Below are 16455 nucleotides of genomic sequence, written 5' to 3' on the forward strand. Positions count from 1 at the left end.
AAGAACAAACGCGCCAACAGCAGCGGGGACGAGCAGGAAAATGGAGCTGGGGCCCTGGCGGCGGCGGCAGCGGCTGCCGGCGCAGCGGGCGGGGGAGCCTTGGCCGCGGTTGCGGGCTCGGGAGCGGCGGTGGGAGCGGCGGCGATGGGAGCTGGAGCGGGAGCGGCTGGGGCCGGAGGAGCGGCGGCAGGCGCGAGCTCGGTGGCAGGCGCAGGAGCGGCGGCAGCTGCGGCCGTGGCCGCTTCGAGCGACACCAAGAGCGGTAAGCCGGCCAGGGCTCACCCAGGGAGGGGGCCCGGGCCGCGCCGCCCCGGCGGCAACTTCCTCCGGAGCTGGCGGGGCCCGCCCGGTCTGGCGCCTGAGGCGCGTGGACAATGCGAGAGTCGGGAAGTAACCCCACTCCCCGCCCGGACCCCCAGGCCGGTGACAGCGTCCCCGAAGCCCGGGCCTCGCGTCGCGGCGGGCAGTGGGCACTGGTTGCTGCGGGTCCGCTCCTTGAGACCCCCGCCTTTCCTCCCTGGCTTTGTAAGGGGGCGGAAAGAAGGAGGGGAGCTGCCAAGTTAGGGAGGATGAGCCAGTGGAAAACTTGGGCACCACTGTGGGGACCCCACTTTAAATGAAAGGAGGAACATCAGCTCCTGCAGATCGGGGCTTGTTCTCCTCGTGGCCGCAGGTGACTGGGCTCCCGAGAGAATTTCACCGTGGGGTGAGACAGGCTGTTTAATTTGCTAGAGGAAGGAAGAGATTCGCTAGTTGACTTATGTACTCGAGATTTAAAACTATTTGCAATTCTGTTTTACAGTGTTGTGTGTGTGTGTGTGTGGGGGGGGGTGCGAAACCCAACATTTTCGGTGGATTCCAAATACACTACATTGTTGAGAAGGGTGTTTGAGTGGTTGGCTAAAATTGGGCAGATTTGCAACTCGTGAGGCTTAGAAAAGTTTGTAAAAAGTACTTCTTTGAGTTGCTCCGTTCTGTGCAACCTTTTTCATGAAGGAGGTGGTGTGTGATGTGTGTGTGTAGTGGGGAGGAAAGGCGGCAGAAATATTGGGATGCTTGTCTATGTGTGTATGTATAGGGGTGGAGGAAAGGTAGAAAAATTGGGATGCTTTTGTATGTGTGTCGTGGGGTGGAGAAAAGGTAGCAGATAGGTGGGAATGCTTTCGGAGGATGTCCCAGTTTTCAGCCTTTGGAAGGATTTGTTAGGTACATGGATCACTTTTTTAGGTGGTGCACCTGCATAATTTTAAAGCACTTCTGCAGTGCTATTATTAATAGGGAAAGGTTGAAGAAGTAGTTAGTTCAGGTTAATAAAAACAAAACTGCAGGTCTCCTTGGTTATGGCTCTGTGATTTTGAAGTGACCTTTTTACTTGAATTTACTTAAATTACTTGAACAATTGAATAATTGAAAAGCTCAATAATTAGGGCGAATTATCTCCTCTTTTAATGATACGCCTTTTGGTTCCTTGCTGGTTTCTTAATTTTTCTTTAAACTCACTGGATCACTTTTCATGTAGCTTTGTGTTTTCTAGCCCTCTTTGGCACTCTTCAGTAGTTTTTGGTAATCATAAAGGTACATCATAAATCCAGGCAAAATTTATACTCTATATGGGTGCCCCTGGTGGAATGCCAGTGAAGGACTGAGAATTTCAGGCAGGTATACATTAAATATGCAATTTATTAACTTCTAATTGATTTTTCAGACTGTTTCTGATTTACAAAAGGACCCTGAGACTTGCTATATAATAAGTTAGATTCATGGTGCTTCTTGTTGGTTTATTGCTTTTAGAGAGTTTCAAGGGATCTAAAGTGGGAGGATGGATCCTCCTGGAATTCAGCCTTAAAGGTTAGGTATATGTATGTAATTATATCTACATTTATTTCTTTATATATTTAAATATACATGCATATCAATTTCATTTAGTAACTGCTTACAGTTTTTCATGAAAAAGTATGTCTAAGGGGCAGCTGGGTAGCTCAGTGGTTTGAGAGCCAGGCCTAGAGAGAGAGGTCCTAGGTTCAAATCCGGCCTCAGACACTTCCCAGCTGTGTGACCCTGGGCAAGTCACTTGACCCCCATTGCCTACCCTTACCACTCTTCCACCTATAAGTCAATACACAGAAGTTAAGGGTTTAAAAAAAAAATTATGTCTAGACTTTTAAAAATCCATTTAAATTATCTGCCCCTACCACTTCTTGGTAGTGGGGAGGTAATAATAAAATTCTTTTTCTTAAACTTGTGCAATGAATTAGTACTTCTGTGTCCCAAATTTACCCTGTTCAAACTGAAAGTTTTGTTTCCTCCTACCCACATCATTTATGATTTTATAGTTTTCATTCTGCTCCCTTTTAGCTCTTGTTCTCTAGGATGAAGATTCCCTAATTTTTTTTTATAGCTTTTAATGTTTTGGAAGTGTTAGCATGATATTTTGGGGAAAGTCTTGATTCTTGAATAAGAGGAGCTGGATTTAAAATATGCTTCTGATAACATAACCATCTTTGTGACCTTAGTTAAGTTGCTTTATAAAACTTTGTGGATCTCAGTTTCCTCATCTTTAAAATAAAGAGGCTGTACCAGATTGATTTTTAGGTCCCTTCCACTTCCAAGTTCATGACCCTGTGATCCTTCCCCTTCTCCATTTTTGTTTACAACCTGTGGAGAGAACATCCTCAGAGAAAAAAAGCAATGATAACAGAATCTTAAATTTGTCTTTTTCCTGGGTTGGCATTACCCAGTCCATCAGATTGATACCCCGTGGACCTGGTTAAGAGGTACATAAAATGAGGAGGCATGGATGAGCTGAGATCTGCATCTTTGGGGAGGACTCTCCATATTTTATATCTTCAGTTTAGGCATTTTATAGGTGCATAACTTATATTTGTCTATATTACAATTTGCATTTTTTTCTTTCCTGGAGTGGATTTATCAGATCTTCCTAAATTCGCTTTTCATTAGTTTGGCACTTTACCACACTGCAAAGTTTAGTGTCATCTGAACATGTGGAAGTTTTTGTACACCTTCCAATAATTAATATAATATATTAGATGAGACCAATCCTAGCTCGTATTCCTAAAGAAAAGCCTTCCCATTTCTGCATCTAAAGATATCCCCTTTTATCTTTAATGTTTCTTGCCTCTAGTCAGTTGGTTTCCTTTCAAAGATAAAACAATGCTTTTGCACCTCTAATCCCATTGATTTGTTTTGTTATAGTCTTTGGTGTTTAACTTTTATCAGAGGCTTTTTAAAAGTCTAAGGGAGGGGCAGCTGGGTAACTCAGTGGATTGAGAGCCAGGCCTAGAGACTGGAGGTCCTAGGTTCAAATCCGGCCTCAGACACTTCCCAGCTGTGTGACCCTGGGCAAGTCACTTGACCCCCATTGCCTACCCTTACCAATCTTCCACCTATAAGTCAATACACAGAAGTTAAGGGTTTAAAATTAAAAAAAAAAAAAAAAGTCTAAGGGATTTGAGTCCTATTTCTTTGTATACATGGTTATTTCTATAAGAACTTCCCAATAAATTAGTATATTTTCAGTACATTTTAGTGTCTGTGTGAAACTATAAGGTAGTTTCTCCTTCCCTTTTTCTTGTTCTTGTGCAGAGTATGGGCTAGATAGGTATTGGTCAGATCTACATGAATGGGATCATCTCCTGTGACACTAGGAATCTCTTGGCAAGTTTTTCACATGTTAAAATAATCTGGAAATTTAACAGTTTTTCTTATAAGGAATTAACTGAGAGATGACTATTTAAGTCTTTGGAGGCTATGAAGTATTTTTGGTTTCTATCTTATTTAATTATTAGGTAGAAAAACTGAAAGAATAGAATGAGATGCCACTAAGAATGGTAAAGCAAATTTTATTAAAGAATTAATGTTAGGGGATAGAATTGTATAAGATCAGATCCTTATCTCTGAGGCTTTGAGTTCAAAATAATTGCACATGGGCCAAATTGAGTCAGGTTTTTTGGGGGAGTTTGTGGTGGAAGAGTAATACTGGTAAATTTTTAATGAAAAGGAGAGACAATAGAAAGGATATGTGGAATATTTTTAAAGTGATTTTTAGGTTTTCACATACTTCACTGGAGACTAGATAGACTTAACCACTCCCTTTTTCTATCCTTTGTGAAGAACAGCTTTTAAGTGATCATATAGCTGCTAAGCTGAAGTGGTCAGGACCTAAATTCAAGGGCTTCCCATATGTAAAAAAATTGAGAAGTTTAAATTGATGTCCATTTTTACATTGTTGTCACTTCCTAATTACTCTTCCTTGTTCCCCATCTCGTTTAACTCCTTTCTGCTTGGACCATCATTAAATACTCCCAGCAACTTTACTAGACTATATAATATATGATCATCTGAGCAGTTCCATTTTAGTCCTTAATTGTTCCTTTGTTATCCAAGAAAATATCAGCTGATTCTCATCACAAATGAAGACACCAGTCACTGGTGCAAGTTGTGGGTTGTGGTTGTAGTAAATCTGCCTGAAATGTAGGATAACTTGGACATTAATTGTAATATCTTAATATCTTCTATGAAAAGATTTGAGGGTGTGAGACATCTCTTTTTACTCTTACAGAATTGGGTTTTTGCCATTTTTTGTAGGGACTTATGGGGAAAGGGTAAAAAAAGATTCATTTTTATATTTAAACATGTATTGTCTCATTATGACTATAGGCACATAGTTTTGGGGAAGGTAAAGAGGAGATACATTTGTTTTTCAGTTGATTATAATTAAGCCATGCTTTTCAGATCATTATTACCCTTTGCCCTTGTTTTTGGCACCTGTGAAATTCTTTTGCCTATATTTCATCTATCTTATATGTAGTTATATAAATTTGGAAGGTCTTGATTCTCAATACATTACATAATATCTCTGTACTGTATTGAGTACAATAGTCCATCCACAGATTCCTCAGCTTTTATTATTGTTAATCCCTGTTGCCATCAAAGGTGCCCTTTGGAATTCTTATTCATTCAGCTCATTTCATTCAAAGAATGAGGATTGACTACAAAGCACCATGTGGTGTACAAAATATTAGTAGATACTGCCTTTCAGGAACTTATGATTGAGTCTGGGAGATATAACATATAGAAATGTGGTAAAAGATAATGGAATTTAGGATAAATGGAATAGGAATCGAACCAAGTGTAGTACTGGAGAGTGCAGAGGAAAGGAAGACTCTTTCTGGCTGGGTAATATGATAAGGCTCCTAGGGGGGAGAGCATTTGAGTTGGGCTTTGAAGGATGAGTAGACAAAGATGTGAGGTGAGGACATTATGGGCACCTGCAGTGCCATGAGTCAAGGTGTGGAGGTGGAAAGTATAATTCGTGTTGTGGAGGATGTCATTCAGATTGCCTGGAACATGGTGTTTGTGTGAAGAGTTAGGGCTTTTTTCTGTAGGTAGTGGGGAGCTAGTGAATGTTTTTGAGAAGAGTAGGGCACAACGTGGTATTTAAAAAAGATTAATCTGGTGGCTTTGTGTGGGAGGTAAGGCCACCCATTAAGAACTTATTGCTAAAATAGTGTAGGCTGGCCTAAATGAGGGTGGGGGCCTTGGGGGTGGAGAGGAAGGAACCATGAGAGTGCAGCTGGAGCTATTGCAGCCCTGTCCTCAGGATTACAACACTCTCCATTCCCTTCAAGGGAGGTGCTACTTTGGAGGCAGCAGGATGTAGGAAGTGAGAAGTCCTGACTACCATTAAAATCCCTCCTCTGCCTCTTCAAGGCCCAAGTTTTCTCATTTTTACCATAAAGAGGTTGGATTCTCAGGGCCCTTTTATTCTAAATCTGATATTTTACCCAAGTTTGTAGTTGGTGACTGGATCCAGTGGTGTGAGTCCTCAGTTCTGTTTTGTGGTACGAGGGATGTTTCAGTAGAATGTAAACTCCTTCAGTCAGTCAACAAGCATTCTGAAGCTCTTATTCTTCTCCAAGCAGGTTGTTAAGCCCTGGGAAAACCAAGACAGAAATGAAGCAGTCCTTGGCCACAGGGTCTTAATTATAATAGATCAGGGGAAGCAACATTCTCCCTCTCTCTCCCTCTCTCCCTCTCTAAAAGAAAAGGCAAGGTAAAATTTTTGGGGTAAGGCACTAATAGTTGGAAGGATGAGAAAATAACTTGTAAGGAAGGTAGGAGCATGATAATAACAACAATTAACATTTGTCTAGTACCTGCTATATATCCAGGCAGTGTGCTAAGCACTTACAAATGTTTACAAATATCTCATTTGATCCTTTTAATTATGCTTTAAGGTTTGAGGAAACTGAGGTGTAAGAGGTTAAGTCCTTTGCCCTGGGTCACGTAGATAGTGAGGGTCTGAATCTGGATTTGAACTCAAGTCTTCCTGACTCCAGGCCCTCAGCATTCTAACCACTGCACCAATTTGCTGCTTCTTGTTTTTCATTTTTGGCTCTACATCCTCAAGCTGGAGAGGATGTGTCCTAGCATTTTGAGATTGAATTTTGAACATAGAAATTATGTTAGAAATATATACAAGATAGTTTGGTTCTCAAAATGTGGCCAATGGACTCCCAAGTCCCTTTCAGGGGATCCAAAAGATAAAAAATGTATTTATAATAATATTCAGTTGTTATTTGTCTACTAAGATCCTGTTCTTTTCCAACTACACATCAAGATCAGATTAGATCTTAATATACTTCAACTGAAACAACATTGCAACAGATATGAGAATCTAGCTGTCTTCTATTAAGCTTGTTATTAAAGACATTTGCAAAAATATGTAAAACAATGCCACTCTTCTCAATAATGTTTTTCTTTTAGAAAATGGTTATTTTTCCAAAAATAGATTACTTGTTAATATGTAATGAGTTTAATATTGGTATTTTAAAATGATTTATTAAATATTTTAAAATTTTATCAGTTTAAATTTTTAATATATTAAATATTGATAGACATAACCCACAATAATTTTAAGGTAATTTTTAAGAATGCAATATGGATCTTCAGACCAAAAACTTTGAGAAATGATGGTATAATGAAAAGGACCAGAGTTGTCTGGAATTCTATTTCCTATACATTCTAGCTGCCTCACCTTGGACAAGTAACCTTTTGCTTTATTGAGTCTTCCATTGTAAAATCAGATTAGTGTAATAGATCACTACCTCATTTCAAGGGTTGTTGTGAGGACCATGCTTTTATTCCTTACAGTGATGAAAAAATGTGAGCTATTATCTCACTGCCCCACTTGACAAGAAAGTTCTTGGTCTACTTTAAAGTGCCATGTAAATATGAATTGTCCCTACTGCTATAATTAAATTACATTACAGGTTAAGTACACAAGCTCAAGTCCTTTTTGGAAGTATAGAAGTACAATTCTTAATAAAATTTATTGTGAATTAAATGACTAGTTTGGTAAAGTTGAGGGCAGGGATTATTATGTCTGTCTTTAACTGGTTTCTGGTTCTAGCACCTTATACCTGGCAGATGGGTACTTTGTTCATTTCTGCTGATGAAAGAGGCTTTTGTGGTCTAGCCTTGGAATCCGATTACCTATTTGAAAGGATATGCAAGTTCTAGACAGCCACTGAATTATGAATGCAGAAGAGAACTTTAAGAATATGACCGATTTATTGTGGACCAGATTAACTTTACTACATGTTCATATCTTGGGTTTGTGATGTTTGTTGAACTCTAGATATTGGGCAATTTCTTAAGTAATCAACTCAACTTTTAGTTAAGTTGCTTTTTTTCTCCCCTTGCATTGAAGAAAATGTGAGCATTTCCTTGCCCTTCAATTCACCAGCCATTATCCTGGGTTGTTGAGATGTTTACTTTCCTTATCTAGAATGCAGCTCTGTCAGGTATTTTAAAAGACTTTGGATTTAAAGTGCTTTATCTTCTAAAATCCTCATTGTAATTAGGATTGGTAAGAGATGTCTTCACCTCATTTCCTTTCTTTACATTTTGTCTTCTAGTAGGAATGATGAATTATTCTCAGCCTTGGAAATGGCTCCTTTCTTGTTGCTTGTCACAAGGTCTGGAAATTTTACCATTTGAGTCAGTCCAATAAAGTACTTCTTTGAAAAGATCTTTAGAAAGAAGTTAGAGCAAAATGTTTGTATGAATTTAGTATATAGTTCTTTGTTGATATTTTAGTTTGAGAAGTGCTAAGGTGATCTGAATCAAGATTTGGCTAGAATAGTTCAGAACCCTTATGTTCTGACTGCTTTAGATTACAAATTCTGTGGCTAAATGGGAGACTCTTCCTTGATTTCTCTTTAAAGTATCTGAAGGAGTAACATCAATTGAAGGCCTGCTGGGGGTCTAATGGCCTTCAGTAGTCAATCTGACCTGGACTTTACATCTTGGTTCCCTCTCTTTCTCCTCTGTTCCTGCCATCACTGCAGTGTAGTCCCTCATCACCTCTGGGCTATTGCAGTAGTCTGCTGATGGGTCTGCCTGCCTCAAGTCCCTTTCCATTCCACTCCATTCTCCATTCAGCTAACAAAGTGATTTTCTTAAAGCACAGGTCTGACGATGTCACCATCCTAGTCGGTGAACTCTAGTGAAATACAAAATGCTCTCTTTGGCATTTAAAGCCCTTTTTAATCTTTCCCCTTTCTACTTCCCGGCCTTCTGCTCCGTGCCATATACTCTTTGATCAAATGACATTGGCCTCCTGGCTCTTCCATAACTAAGACATGCCATCTCTCAGCTGTAATGGGCATTTTCTCTGGCTCTTCCCCAACCCTGGAAAGCTCTTACTCCTCAGTTTCTGTCTACTGACTTCCCTGGCTTCCTTTAAGCCGCAACTAAGATATCATTTTCTATAGGAAGTCTCTCCCAAACCCACTCTAATTCTAGTGCTTTCTCTCCATTATTTCCCATCTATCATCTGTATAACTTGTTTGTGTACATTTGTTTGCATGTCTCCCCCTTTGATTGTGAGTTTCTTAAGGACTGGAAATTTCTCTTTTCTTTTTTTGTATCATTAGCATCTTGCCTGATACAAAGTAGACCCTTAATAAGATTGATTATTGTATTCATCTGTGAGTTGTTGGCAAACCAATGCTCAGTAAATGCATCTTAATATTAGTCATTTTAGCAACTGATGATGTTGTGAGGATTGCATTATAGGACTTTGAAACACTGTAGGCATTTGTATGGTGGGTGTTCTCTTCGTCCATATCAAGGTTGCTGATCATTTTGAAAGTTTTGGACCAGGATCATAGTTTACACTAAGACATCATCTAGACTCAACCCCTTCATTTTACAGTTCTGTTAACTGAGCTCCAGAGATGTTAAGTAACTTGTCTAGGTGTCAGAGCAGAACTGGCAATGCAGGATCCTGTATGCTCCAAAGACAGCATTCTTTCAGCTGATAGTAAAGTATTGGCTAGACTCAGTGTTTGAAAGGACTCTACTATGCAAATAGGATGTAGCTTTATGTCTTTGTAGCAAAACATTCCTTAAAATCTTGTTGTTGTTGTTGTTGTTGTTGTTTTTTTGCAGAGGTATTTGATTTAACATAAATGCTTCTCCTTGATTCTTTTCCTCCCTTCCCTTTTCCTAATCAGATTTTACCTGACAGAAATCTGATGATCTAGCTAAAGAAATACCTTTTGATAGGAACTAGGTATTAAAGAGAGGAAGAGTAGAGAGCTAAGCATTGAATATGAGTTGAAGAAGGATGTGCATAAGATGGAGCAGGGATATTAAACATTTCTCATTGTGGGAGTAAATTTAATTGAGAGATATTTAACAAAATAAAAATACAATAAAACCTAGATCATATCAATATGTGGTTTTCTGTCATCTGGCCCTTAGGGATCTTTTATTTATGGTTTAGGGGCCCTTGTTTCTATTTGAATTTGCCACCACTGGTATAGAGAATGAAGGGGAATTAAAGAGAAAAGAAATTCAGGATGCTTTTGGGGGCTAAAAGTAAGGAAAATCAAGGCTTTAACAAGTTGTTTTTAAAAAAAACATTAAAAAATCATCAAATTGAAACAATGGAATATATGAATCTGTTCTTAGTAATTAGCTTCATGAAAGTGGGCAAGGCAAGAGCTATTAATGATATTGGGCAAGTCACTTAATTTCCATGGTCCTCATTTTTAAAAAATTGGGAGTGAGCATTGGATTAAATGATTCTAACACTACAAGAGGTGGGAAAAGGAATACCCCTTCCTACCCTTATAAAAACCCTTTTATCTATAACTCTACTGTATTTTAAAGCACTGGAGGAAATTGGAATTGGAAGTATATTGTGAGAGACTAGATCTCATTCTGATGAGGAGGCTGTGATTGAATGTTTCATTCAGATGTTATTGCTGGCAGTTTTAAAAAATTGAGTATGTACAGATGTAACCAGCTGCCAAAGCAATCTCCTGGCCACCCAAAAAGTGTGGTATAATTTAGTATGAGAGGAGGGCCTTTGATGGATTTGAAAGAGCATTGGAGAGGGGCAACTAGGTGGCTCAGTGGATTGAGATCCAAGCCTGGAGACAGGAGATTTTGGGTTCAAATCTGGCCTCAGATACTTCCTAGCTTTGTGACCCTGGGCAAGTCCCCTATTGCTTAGCTCTTATGGCTCTTCTGCCTTACACAATATTGGTTCTAAGACAGAAGGTAAGAGTTTAAAAAGGAAAAGAAAACAAAGCATTGGACTTGCAGTCAGTTATGATCTGGTCTAAGGTTTCTCTCTGACACTTAACTGGCTGTGTAATTTTGTACAAATTAATTTTGCTGAGTCCTTTTCTTTTTTTTTTTTTAAAACCCTTACCTTCCATCCTAGAACCATTACCATGTATTGGTTCAAAGGCAGGAGAGTGGTAGTGGTAAGGGATAGACTATGGGGATTAAGTGACTTGTCCAAGGTCCCACATTTGAATCCAGCACCGCCTGGCTCTCAATCCACTGAGCCACTTAGCTACCCACAGAGTTTTTATTTTCTTATATGTAAAATGGTGGCATTACTTATCCTTTCTTTCTCATTGTAGTGTTAGGATTAAATCAGATAGCAGCTCACATTTACATAGGATTTTACAAAGCACTTATAAATGAAAATCAATCTTGGAGGCTTATTAGATTTATAAGTATTTATTAATAAAGAGAAAGAAAGAGAGAAGTAAAGTTTCCAGCCTTTCTAACTTGAAGTAAAAATCCGGTTCCCCATTATAGCCAGGGCTGCTGCTTGCCAGAGATCAAGAGTTAAGATAATTCAGAGAAAAGTGCCAGCCCAGAAACAGGAATGGAAGTAAACTTCCCTCTCAGCCTCCCCCCTAGATCTTTCCAGATCCTTTGATCAGCCAACAGCCCTTTATACGTCATACAGTCCGGCTTGCATGATGCCCATGCCATCACACTAGGCCTGTGCAGGGTGACTGATTGCTTTCCTCATCCATGGGGATGCCTGGGTTTAAAGCTGGGATGGAGACCCCCAGATAATTTTACTTCACACAATCCTTCTTTCTAACAACCTTATGGATATAGATAGGTACTGCAAGTTTTATTCCCATTTTCCAAATGAGGGAACTGTGACTCAAAGAGTAAACTGACTTATTCTGGTTATATATAGCTAGTGAGTGACAGAACCAGGAGTTAAAACCAGATCAGATCCCAGGTCTTATGTTCTCTCTGCAGACACTGCATGGCTCTCATGCTTTGAGGTCTACAAAGTGCTCTACAAATAAAAGTTATTACTTCGTATTAATCAATGTCCATCGGACTTTTTTTTATAATCAAATGTATTTGTAGTACTACTAAACATTGTCTTATTATTCAAGTCACCTACTTGCTGCTTTAGCTTACATGTGACCATTTATAGGAAATATCCATGGGGGTAGTAGGCAGCAAAATATAGTGAAAAGAGCAATGGATTTTGCCTGAGGACCTGGGTTTGAATCATAGCTTTACACCTTAATGCCTCTGTGATTTAATATTGGACAAGTCTGTTTACCTCATTGGGCCTCAGTTTCCTCACCTGTAAATTGAGGAGATTACATTAGAAGACCTCTAAGGCCCTTCTAGGTACAGGTTCCTATAAACCTTTAGAAATTTTTGTCTTTATCACATTGGGAATAGGGCATAAGATGTGCACAAATAAGTTTGGAATGGGGAAGAAAGTAAATCTTTAAGAGAAAGATTCTAGTAGGCAGAGATATGGAGGGTGTGTCTTTCAAGCCTGGGAGCACACAGCATATATTTGAAGCTGCTGACCCACAGCTGTGATAGCCTATTAGCCTGGGAGCCCCTTGGAAGCAAAGGCTGTTTTTTGCCTTTCTTTGTATCCCCAATGTTTAACACAGAGTCTGACACATAGTAGGCACTTAAATGTTTGTTGACTGGCCTCCATCCTTCTCAGGACTGAGTCCCACAGCACTTGATGTTGTATGCAGTATTCTTAGTAATTATGGGCATCAGGCTCTCTGCTTCTTGAACCATGGGAGGCTAGATAATTGAAGTTCTCTTTGGGCACTTAAATGCCTGAGGAAGGGCTTTTGGGGCTGTCCTGTAGAAAACCTTCCACCATGAGGAGAGAGGGAGGAGGGCTTCATTGTTTTGCTTTTCTTGCTTCAGTAGAAAGTGGCTACTCCCTGTTTATGCATGACAGTGGATTAATTACCTTGATAAACTATTTTATCATTTGGTCATGATTTAAATACATTTCAAATCACAAACTTGTTGGAAAATCTTACATTTCAAAAATGAGGATCTTTGACTTTTGGATTGCCTGGTAAAAACAGCAGCTCTCTCTCCCTGATAGGATGTTTTAAGCTTGATTGAATTAGGATTTTTACTTTCTCTTAAAAACAACAATGTGGCCATCAAAAAGTTAGTGATTTTTAATATAAAATATATATTTTATTATCTTTTTTACTAGAAACTGAGTCAAGACTATTTCACTGTTAAATACTAGAATAGTTTTAAAAGTATAGTCAAAGGAGAGATTTTTAGGGGAAGTTTGAGCCAACAGGAAGAGTTAAGAGGAAGTATGTGTTAAATGTTAGTTACGTTATTAATTGAACTATTGTAGCAACAAATTTAGTTTAATTTTTTTTAACCCTAACTCTCTGTCCTAGTACCAATTCTTAAGACAAGGGCTAGGCAAACATGGATAAGTGATTTTTCCAGAGTCACTCAGCTAGGCAGTATCTGAGATGAAATTTGAATTTAGGCTTTCCCAAACCCAGGTCTGATGCTTTACCTACTGTGACACCTAGCTGCCCCAAATGTTCAAATACAGTTTGAACACTGCTTATGCCACATGGGCTCAGATATACTATGGAACAAATCACATCCTCAGAAAATGACCATATATATGTGGCAAAAGCATAATTGAAAGCCTGTACATTAGGTCCAGTAGAGATCCAGATTACTCATACCAAGTATGGGGATAATTGACACATTTTAAGTTAAGTGTATGTGTTTTTTTCCAGAGGTAACTGTAATGTTTATATTAACATTATGCCATCTCCCTTCAGGACAAAACAGCTAGCAGCCAAAGATATTATATTGGCACTCTAATTTTGAAGGTTCTATTTTAAGTTTCGGAATGAGCACATATAAATGTAACAACTATTGTAGTACAAAATGCAATCAGACCCCTTTATAACATGACTATTATAACAATATCCTTTCTAACTAGAGTTTAGACTTCAATTATCTTCAGCAATCTGGAATGAAGCTGAGAACCCAATAAGAAATTTCCCACTGCACCCAAAATAGCTGTCACAAAACCAGGAACTTTTCTCCCTGGAGAACTTCATTGACCCTTACTCAGAACATTATTACAGTATTTGTATGTTACACAAAGTATAAAATTCTGTTTTATATCAAACAGTAAATTTGAAGCAGAAAATTAGAAAGGGGGGATAGTGGTAAAAGTTGGATTAGAGCCAATTTATGGAAACCCCATAAAAGGGGAAGGTGCCACTGGCAGTTGTCAACAGCTGCAGTGGCCTAACTGAATAACTTTTTTGGGTGAGGTAGGTAGGTCCAATGGAGCAAACAAAATAGATAAATGATGAACCTCGATGTCCGCAGGATTTCTGAGAGACAAACTTGCAAATAGGAAAGTAGTGTGGGGTGATTCCTTAGGCTTTGCAAAAGCCTTCTAAATGACTTCTAAACTCAGGCTAAATTCCTAAGGTTTTTCCTGTATTTCAGTCTAACATATTCCCTCCCTGCTTATCTACCTGCCTTCTTTCCTTGCCTTGTTGACAGATTATGCTCAACTCCTGCCACCTGCTGCTTTCTTGCACATATCTAAATTGCCTCATACCCTCCTTATACTGTACTCATCCCAAGGTGGTTTAGTTTCCTGCTGTGAAATCTGCAGATACTGAAATTCATTATTTACTTATGTACTGAATCTCACACATCCCAGCTGCAAACATAGGTCACTGAGGGTCCAAGTTACCACATAACTTCTTACTATAATAACAAGGTTAAATCTTGGACCATGAAAGAAAACCTCAGGGTTCTTATTTTGGTTATTTAATTGAAATTAAATTTACATATTAATAAAACAAGAGTGTGATACTAACAGAAACAGCACTTTATTCATATTTTGTGCACCACTTTTGACCCAGTTCCTTATATTTTCTTCCCAAATGACCCTGAGGCAAAAGAATTTCCTGAATTTGGCTCTTTGTTGGCCATATTTTAACTTTGTTGCTCTTCCAGGCACAAGTGGGCTTTTGACAAATGTGTTTGTGATTGCTGTGCTTTTTTTCCAACTTCAGATGAATAAAGCTGCTTCCTCCTGAGAAGGAAGTTTTTGCTTCCAGAACCCATAGTAGAAATCTTCAAGTATGGGGAATACTTGCTTATACTAATATAGGTCCTCCCCTAAGGAGATGTAAATGACATGATGAGATTTATGTTTTAATACTTGGGAGTAAAGTTAATTCTGTTCTGGGAAACATTATCTTGCAGATCCTCCTTAGATATCTGAAACAGCTGGCCTTGTTGTTGGCCTCTGGATTTACATCTGGATCTTTAAATGAATCTGATTTGTGTAAACTCTTTACTTGCTTGAACCATTTGTAGAATGTTAGAACTGGATGAGCAATTTAGAGATTATCTATTCCAGCTGAGGACCAGGGAGCTAAAGTGATTTAATTTGCCCACAGTTACAAAAATAGTTAAGTAGCAGAGGTAGAACTCTATTTAGGTCTTCTGCTTTCAAATCCATTGCTCTTTCTGTTTCCTTTCTTGTTCAGCTCTAAGAAAGTACTTTCCAAAGGTATTATTGATTTTTCTTGATTAGCACAACTGATTTTTTTTTTGCTGAGCATAGTTTTTTTAAGCATACATCTACAATATAAGTATATACATAATTTATTCCTCATTATGACTGAAGTAATTTCATCCACTGCTACATAATTTCTTCCATTTATATCTCTTAAACTATTTACTTTTTTCTACTGCCACATGAAGTAGGAATTTTAGGACTGTAGTGTTACAGATTTGGTTTACCGTGGGATTTAAAACTTTAAAACAATTCTTAGGTATTTTTCAGGTTACTATTTTTGTTAGTGTTTATTATCTTTAGAAAAGTAGAGTGTGTTTAATTTTGATTAGCTCATAAGGAAGTATATTCATCTCCTCTTGCCATCTGAATTGTGTGTTTCTTTTTTTTACTAAGACCTGTCTGAATTTGCCCTTTACTTCTGAATTTACCCCTTTCTTTTCCTGCAGAAAGTTTATTAGTTACCAAGGCACCCATGAGTCAATTCCCTCAACCATATCATAATTCCATATTGGAGTTAAATTTAGGTCTGGGGCCAGAATTAAGCAATCCCAAAGTATAGGTTTGCTGCTAAAGTATCACAAAGTACATGTCAGATTAATAAAGGAAGAGTTGAGAGGAGCTAAAACAAACTTGTGTTGCAGATAAGGATGAACTTCTCATTTGGGTTAATATAATGAGCTTTTGAAATACATTTAGAGAGTTAAGCTGGATCATTCTGTCAATAAACATTTAATTAAGCTTTGTGTTGAGCATTGTGCTAAGCGCTTGAGATGTCTTGTTCTTCTCATAACCCAATGGATTCTTGTGTATTTCTTTCTTTTCTTTCTTCTTTTTTTAAATGAATAAACCTAAATACCACATTCAGGCTTAAGTGCTTGATTTGACTTAACCAAAACTATTCCATGTAGGGCAATGCCATTGGTGTCCTGTTAGTCCGGTTTTCAGTGATTTCTTTATCATACTTTATATTGTCTTTTCAAATTAAGGAGGAGGCATTGTCCTATATTTAGAAATGCTGACCTTGGGGCCAAGAAGACCTGAATTCAGGTATTGCTACTGATACATAGTGGCTGTGAAATACTGAACAAGACACTTAATGTCTTTTTTTTTTTTTTTAAAACCTTTACCTTCTGTTTTAGAATGAATACTGAGTATTGGTTCCAAGGCAGAAGAGTGGTAAGGGCTAGGGATTAAGCGACTTGCCCATGGTGCCACAGCTAGGAAGTATT

The 16455-nt window shown here is 38.5% G+C and overlaps 1 protein-coding gene across 1 annotated transcript in view; it reads left to right on the forward strand.

Annotated features, from left to right (window-relative positions):
* HECA (hdc homolog, cell cycle regulator) overlaps positions 1 to 16455 on the forward strand; it is a 45866-nt gene that overhangs the window by 2758 nt on the left and 26653 nt on the right. Inside the window, exon 2 of the mRNA XM_044674623.1 lies at positions 209 to 262. Coding sequence (XP_044530558.1) covers positions 209 to 262 — 54 coding nt within the window. The remainder of the gene's footprint in view (positions 1 to 208; positions 263 to 16455) is intronic.

Source organism: Gracilinanus agilis, chromosome 4 (assembly GCF_016433145.1).
Source record: "Gracilinanus agilis isolate LMUSP501 chromosome 4, AgileGrace, whole genome shotgun sequence".
In the NCBI taxonomy this organism is placed as follows: domain Eukaryota; kingdom Metazoa; phylum Chordata; class Mammalia; order Didelphimorphia; family Didelphidae; genus Gracilinanus; species Gracilinanus agilis.